The sequence below is a fragment of the Opisthorchis viverrini genome, assembly GCF_000715545.1.
Source record: "Opisthorchis viverrini unplaced genomic scaffold opera_v5_418, whole genome shotgun sequence".
In the NCBI taxonomy this organism is placed as follows: domain Eukaryota; kingdom Metazoa; phylum Platyhelminthes; class Trematoda; order Opisthorchiida; family Opisthorchiidae; genus Opisthorchis; species Opisthorchis viverrini.
In genome coordinates, this window is record NW_008752079.1 from 2,605 (window position 1) to 10,114 (window position 7,510).

The window sequence follows — 7,510 nt, forward strand, 5'->3', positions numbered from 1 at the left end:
CTGAGTGCGAGTGGTAAAACGTGATCCATGTATGATTCCGCCTAACACCTCCCTCTTGAAATATATTGATACAGCTTCGAAGCCGAGGGTTCACTTGCAGTATCCACGAACCAAAACTCTTTAGCATTCGCTGAATGAACGCCTAGTAGCCCAATGATGCCGGTTGAACTGTTCCTCCATTCTGGTGTTGCGTAATAAGCCTGCCTTTTCTGTGGCCAAATAGCGTCATGCGGTGTTCAAAACAGTACTGCCGCTGGTGACACTCCAACAAGTGAGCTTGTGTTTGGTGTTAATCGATATGCCAGCAGGAACATCTGCGAAATCTCTTCCGTTTTCCCGCCCATCCAGACTTCTGAAGTGCGCACCTCAGAGTGTTAGTGAAGCAATAATCCGGGCCGCTCGACGTTCGATAAAACGGCAGCAGACGGACATGCCGTGCTCTCGACAAAAGTTTGCGAACGCGGCCGACGTGAACTGACTGCCATTGTCGGCTACAGTAGCCCCCGGTGTTCCAAAGCGACTGAACAGTCGTCAGAGTTCCGGGACTGTAGTCGCGGTTATGAGACTGTTAACTGGAAAATTTTCAGGCCACTTGCTGTAAGCATCGGCCACAATCAAAGAGCGTTGGTCACCCACTAGACCTCCATAATTGATGTGAAGACGGGTTTAGCCGGTTGTGGCTACGGCCATAGGAAGTTTATCACTGGTTAATTGGATGCTTCTGCACACCGCAGACAATATTTTCAGAATTGTTCGAAATGGGGGTCCATCAAAGGCCAGTAGAGGTGACTCCAAACAAGGGCCTTCAACTTGTTCATTCCAGGCACCCTTTATGGGACATGTCCAGGACAGTTGGTTGTAACTTCTTTGAGATGACAACGCGTTCTGAAAGCAAAAGACATCCGTCGGCTAATGATAGCGCGTACACTAGTTGCGGTAACGTCGCAGTTCGTCTTTTGGGGAGGTACGCGGGCACTGATTGTTCTGGTGCTTAATGACTTGCATCAACACAAGATCTTGGCTGGTAGCCTGGTGGGTCATGCCGGCAGTCACTTGGAGGTAGCGAATCGCTTCAGATGCTACGTGGTTTACTTATGGTTTCAGGACAACTTCTGCGATGTAGCATCTTCTGGTTCCGGCCTACCTGAGCCACTGGGCTGCGACAGTGCGTCGGTTTGTCTGAGGCTAGTGGCGGGCATGTGTTTGATCTTCAATTCATATCTCAGGAGCAGAGTGGCCCATCACTGGAGACTGTTGGTAGAATATGCCGGAATTCCTTTCTTGAGGACAGACACACACAAGGAGTGGCTTGTGCTCGGTCGTTAGGGTAAACTGACGGTCGTAGGGTATTTCATGAAACATTTTGACAAAAAACATGATCACTAAGGCCTCCTATTTTATCTGGCTGTGGTTGCGCACGGTTGATCTCAGGGATCTGACAGCATGTGCAATGGCTTTCTGACTGCCGTCGATAAACATGCGTGCAATTACTGCCCCAATTCAAAAGTTTGGGGCACCCAACGCCAGAACGATTTCCATATACGGGTCGTAGTGGGTGAGCGGCAAATCGGAACTTAGCATGGATTTGATAGAGTCAAAGGCGCGCTGGCGTTCTTCTGACAACTTTCACTTGTGGTCCTTGATAAATAGCTGGTTGAACGGACCTAGGAGGGGATGCATCGCAGGCAGAAACGAACAGTAGTGGCTGACAAAACCGAGGAAAGACCTGGAGAACGTCACGTCTGCGGGTGCTAGCATACGTTTGATAGCTTCGATGTTCTACGGGTATGGTCAGCGGCCATGTTGATCAATGAAAAAACCAAGGTACCTTATCGACCGCTTGAAAAAGTGCATTTTTCTCAGGGCACTCTAAAACCCTAATCTTGAAAGCGGCCAAACACCTATTCAAGGTGTGTTGGAACCCATGAGAGTGACATCGTCCAAACAGGCCGCAAGGCCGGGGCAACATTCGGTATCGTTCCCATGATCTAGTAAAATATGGCTGTCGCATTTTTGACACCGAGTTGCAGTCGAGTACACTGAAACAGACCACGAGGAGTATTGATAGTCAGAAGTTCTCGGGATTTTTCGGCAACTACAGCTTGAAGATAAGGATCGGTTAAGCCAGTCTTCGGGAAATATTTTCCCCTTCTCAGTTCTGAGAGCAAATCGTCTAGGAGATGCGGAGGGAATTGATGGTTATCCAGCACACCATTTGGACCGGTGGAGAAATCTGCTGTGGCGTTTTGTACCTCTATTTTACTTCCATTATAACACTACGTATTTCATCAGTTGCATAATCGTTTTTTGTTTGAATACGAAAAACTACAAAAACGCGCACTTGTACAATTTCTCATAATACAAGCATGGTCACGTGCTTCGACTCTCTCTTCTGATTTCGCTCGCGCTTGCAGAGGTCATTCGCGAGTCTCATGTACTAACTCTGGTACCAAAACATTTCAGACATCTTCGGAATCCATTATATGTGGGAACTGTTCAGAAGACCTCTGGATCAACATAACTGGATTATTGTTCATTCGCTGACTTGGGCCAACGACAAGCTATTTTAAAGAGAACAACTGTTGGTGAGTCTGTCCCATCTGACTTCTTTATTTTTGTGTACCCAACCTAGAGTAATTATTTTTATTTCTTTGCCAAACACTATTGGTAAACTTACTTATTGGGTAGTCGGACCACTAGACTGCGCGCAACCGGATGGTCCCGTTAGCCTTCTTCACCAACATGATCGGTGTGGCCCCTGCAGAGCAGTTGGCCCTTTAGAGAACACCAGCCTTCTGTGGTTGGTCCACTTTCTCGTCAAAGATAGGTTAGGCTGCACATGATAATGAGCGTTTCAGCCCCGAAACTGGCTTGGTACTGGGGAGGAGGCACAATCGGCTCATGTTTTTGTGCACCTGATCTCGTCGGCGAACATAAATGAATAACTTTGCAGGAGGGCCCAAGTGATCGTTTCGCAATCTGAGTTGCACCGAGAGGGTCTCTTGTTGCTGTGTACGTGAGGGCGCAATAGAACTGATTGGTCCAAGTTCAGGGGATCGCGTCAGGTAACAATTGGCTTTTACCTTCGGGCTATTGAGGTTTATGGAGCAGTCCACCTAGCCGGTCAACTTAATTTTATCAGCAGAAGCCTTAAGAAACCAATGTTTGGTAGGTTTCATGTATGCGTTACGAATTCATTTCCACGTTCGCTTCTTGAGAACCATGATGTCGGAGCCCCTATCAAGCGGTAGACGAATTGGGATGTTGTTGGGACAGACGGTCACGAAATTCATTCGGCGGGCAAAATCAACTTCGAATGTAGCTGTTGACAAGCTATACGGCGATTTGTGAGCTGCTCGTTGATGTGCGGGTGGCTGCGGCCTCTGAGGTGGATAGAAATCTTTGTGGTCACGACGACTGTGCCTGGACATTTATGACGCCTAACCTGGCAATACCGAGCAAAATGCCACTCACCGCAGTGCTAACAACTTGTGAAAGGCTTGCTCGGGCATGTTGCCATATTTCTTAGGCGTTGTGGATTTGAATGTCTGAGCACTGCTGCACAAAGCCACTCGTGGGTGGCCGATCATGACCGTATCATGCTTCAGGTTAACGAGGCATTGGCAGTCGGTGGTGAAGCTCTGCATAGTCATTTCGGCATCCTGTCCAATTCCACTAAGCATCCGCGTTTTGATGCCAGCATCTCGGGGCAACTGGAGACCGGATGCCGAAATGGGGCACTTAAGCTTATTCTCCGTCATTGAGCTGAGCTTGAAGCGTTCGCATTTCCGACTGACAACACCGGCAAATGTGATTAAATCCTCATCTTTCTTGATCACTTTTAGGCATTGGTAACGGATAATGAATGGTGAGCTTTGATTGCCGAATATCTGGGACAGTGTTCTGACCGTTCCATCAAAGTCGAGGTCGCAGGGCGGCTTGGGGAGAATGAAATTTGTGTACCGTTCGTGCTGCGGTGTGCCAAGTTTCGCAGCAGTAATCTGACTTTCCAACTGTCATCAAACTCGGAAAAATCAGGCTTGAAGATGCCTTCGTGCCGCTTGTAACAGGGGCCAAAAGTGCGGCCAAAAAGAGTGTCGAATGTGAACTCTGTTACGGAGGCCGTAGCTGCATCACCTAAGGACAGAGAAGACCCACTTGTACCGGCTGCTGCTATCTTGAAATGCAGTCTCCGAGTCCGTAATTAAATGAGCTTCAGTTGCGCTTCTTCACACTGGTTTTGTTGCTACTGCAATAGCTCTCGGAGCTGATACTATTCGGTTGACATCGTGGGTTCCCGTTCGCCAATTGTAGCTACTGTATTTTTCCCAGCTTAGCTCTCGGTCTGATCCTCCAAAACTAGCGTCCAAGTCAAAACAACCACCAAAAGTGCATGAAGTTAATAAACGTCGAAAACGAAGTTAGGAACACTTGTACAGCGCCTCACATACACGGCGTAGCGTGAACAATTTCTGGAAATTCTGACACGTTCTGGATGTGGCATTGGCAACCGGCATTCGGCCAACACTGTATCATGATTGGTTGTTGGGTCCAGACTTTCGACCAATCAGGTCTCGGTTTGATTCCGGACCGGAAAGCGTCCCGAATTTTCGGCCAATCCTGCATTGGATAGAATTCTCGGCCGTAGCAGCACCTGACCGGAAGCGGTAAAACGGGATCCATGTGATCCTGCCTAACGATAACCTAGCTGGTATTTGGGGGTCTGTGCACTTTATATGCTTTAGAACCAATGGGCTGACAACTATTTGTTCCAATCATATCTGGGTGTTCTCCGTCCCTATCAGTTGCAGACGGATTGAGGACGCTGAGGCTAGACGGCGAAGGGACGCAGTCTCGACTCTTCCGTCTCAATGAGGGATGCGTGCACATTGTGGTTTGTAATATAGGAGGTCGAATCCCCCCACTTGTAGTTGATACTTGGATAGCCTATCACTTCGCTGCAGCAGAACTGAACCAGGGATGGCCAAACAAGATGATGACAAGATTCGAAAGGTTGATGCACGGAAGCTGCGACGCGAGAGGGCCGCCTTGCGGCGCATCCGAAAAATCTATGATGCTGTAATGATATCACTAATAGATTTATGTTTTTGCAATAACCTTGTTATCTTTTGACAATGCAGCATGCAGGAACGACGCGTTTGGTAAGTATTTGCGGCGTTCGGCAATAATAGGCATGTCATGAGGTTAGGTAGTCACAGTGATTACTCACAGAGGCAGTAAGTTAGCCAACAAGTATGCCTCAACAAATTCGTGGTTGCCACCGTTAGCCTCGTCCGGCTGCAAAGGGTTTCAAAAAAGACCATGACAGGTCGGCGGAAATTTTTTTGAGTTGCCGCCCTTAGCCACCAGTGGCAAGCGTAACGTGCTACCCCTATTTGCCACCTTCGGCCACCGGTGGCGTGTTTACTGAGGACGTATTGAAACAATCGCTCGGGTGGAGTACATTTAGTGGTCGTACATGACTGACCGGATTGCGTTTAGAACACCATAAAGTGCCGATTCCCAATGAGATTGCGGTAAATCGTAAGTATTTTTTATTCCAAACTTATTGTTTTCCAGAGTGTATCGTTGAGACGCTCAATCTGACCGCTACGCTGGATTATAAGCGGACTTGTGGCTCATAACAACACCTTTCTCCAAGAGAAATCTTTTGATCTCAGATGACGTGAACGACGGCATCCGAACAGATATAGGCTGGTATTCCGATTAAACAGAAGATTTGTATGAGACTGTCAATCAGCTCATGCACAAGCGCTTACACCGAATTACTTAGGGCTCAGATCATGTGTTTATCAGTTATCAATGGATTGTTGTTCTTTCTGGGATACCCGATCATTTCATTATGCGGACTCGGGTATCACTTCGCCTTCTGTCAGTATTGTGTTTGCCGAAGCTTAGTAATTTCATATCGTAAATTTGGACGAGTTTCACAAGTTGGATTATCAATCTCATCTGGCCGGAAAGCTACAGAAATGCACAGTCACGTTGGCGGCTAATGTTGTTTGGTAGTTGAAAGAAGCTATGTTGTCAGCTGTAAGAACTGTCTGTTCAGGCCATCCGACTCAACCACATGGGCACTGAATATCACTAAGGTCGGCAGAAAAGTCATGCCACTAACTAGCGATTACGATGGTTCACTCCGACCCCCAAACGCCGGATAACCAAGAGCTTGAAGAATGACAGAACACTGGGAGATCACGAAGACCCTGGATGTGGAGGAGCAGCTTGTCAGCTGCAGCTGACAAGCGCGCTCTGTTTCAGCTGATCCGATCAACCGGCCAAAGAAAACAAGTGTCAACGAGACTATATGCTAAAAAGGCCTAACGGCAATCCGCTTGCAAAATCGTCTTGACTGGCGGGCTGAACACTTTAAAGAGATCCACCTGGTCTGTTTTAACACATATAGAAGAACCCAAAAAGTTTGAATGGAAAGTCACACCGGCCGACTGTCAACAACTGAAATCCAACTTGAAACATTCCTTCAAATCGACAAGGCGTTTGTTACGAATTGTCTGCATCCCGAACTACATATATATATATATATATGTATATATGTACATATATATACGTATATTTATATATCCATTAAACAACAACAGCAAACCGATATCTTGGCACGGCACAGGCACCTTTCTTACATTTTAGCTTGATGTCCAAGTTTGCAGACTTTGCAAGGCATTTCGCACCCAAACACCTGAGACCATCCAGGAAGAATCCTCGTATCCGCCCTCGAGCTAAAAGTAAGGGTCCGTTCGATTTGAATTATGCGGGCGCTTTTAGCTAAATTGTTTAACGTTCGACAGCCCACACCAGTCGATCCGGTAGAACACGAATTGTTGTTAGATTGGTGGCGCAATTACCGACTGCAGTATGCGGCTGTCAAGTATTTCCCAGTATTTCTGGTTCGGTTATTTATCTCTCTTTAGGGACCTATTCGCCTATGAATTGAAAACAAAAGAAGTTGAACTGGCAGCAGCCATCAAGAAAGATGATGAGGGCGAACGCAATCGACGGCATGCTTTGAATACAGCCTGGAATGTGGAGACTCGCACTCAAGCAATCACTCCATTGCGAAGTCTTCTGGAACAGCTCACTATCGAACATAATCAGCGCCTACTGGACTTCCGCCAGACAATGAGCGATCGGGTTGAACGTGAACGGGCTAGGATACAAGCTATTCTGGTAGGTTTCCGATGTGGGGTTTTGCGGGATATGTGTTTGGTTCATATTCACATCACTCGTTTGAACTGTCATCTACTGTTCTGGCGCAATTATTCTGGTGGGACCACACCAAAGGGAAGCACTGGGACTCAGTGAACTCACCGGAATAATTACACCAGAACCCAAAGGGAATGGGACTCAGTGAACTCACCGGAATAATTACACCAGAACAGGTGGATGACCGTTCAAATGAGAGTGGTGTGTAAATGAACGAACTCTGGTAGGTTTTTTTTCGGGTCGCTTGAGTCTTTTATCGACGACTTGTATA

General features: G+C 47.2%; 2 protein-coding genes across 2 annotated transcripts in view; one reads left to right on the forward strand and one right to left on the reverse strand.

Annotated features, from left to right (window-relative positions):
* Positions 1–3,476: 3,476 nt before the first annotated feature.
* The window catches only part of T265_15289 (hypothetical protein), a gene marked incomplete at both ends in the record, with an annotated part of 23,996 nt that continues 19,962 nt past the window's right edge, over positions 3,477–7,510 (reverse strand). The window contains one exon of the mRNA XM_009177404.1: positions 3,477–4,013. Coding sequence (XP_009175668.1) covers positions 3,477–4,013 — 537 coding nt within the window. The remainder of the gene's footprint in view (positions 4,014–7,510) is intronic.
* T265_15288 (hypothetical protein) overlaps positions 6,667–7,510 on the forward strand; it is a gene marked incomplete at both ends in the record, with an annotated part of 8,949 nt that continues 8,105 nt past the window's right edge. The window contains 3 exons of the mRNA XM_009177405.1: positions 6,667–6,761; positions 6,802–6,904; positions 6,948–7,203. Of these exons, the coding sequence (XP_009175669.1) occupies positions 6,671–6,761; positions 6,802–6,904; positions 6,948–7,203 (450 nt within the window). The remainder of the gene's footprint in view (positions 6,762–6,801; positions 6,905–6,947; positions 7,204–7,510) is intronic.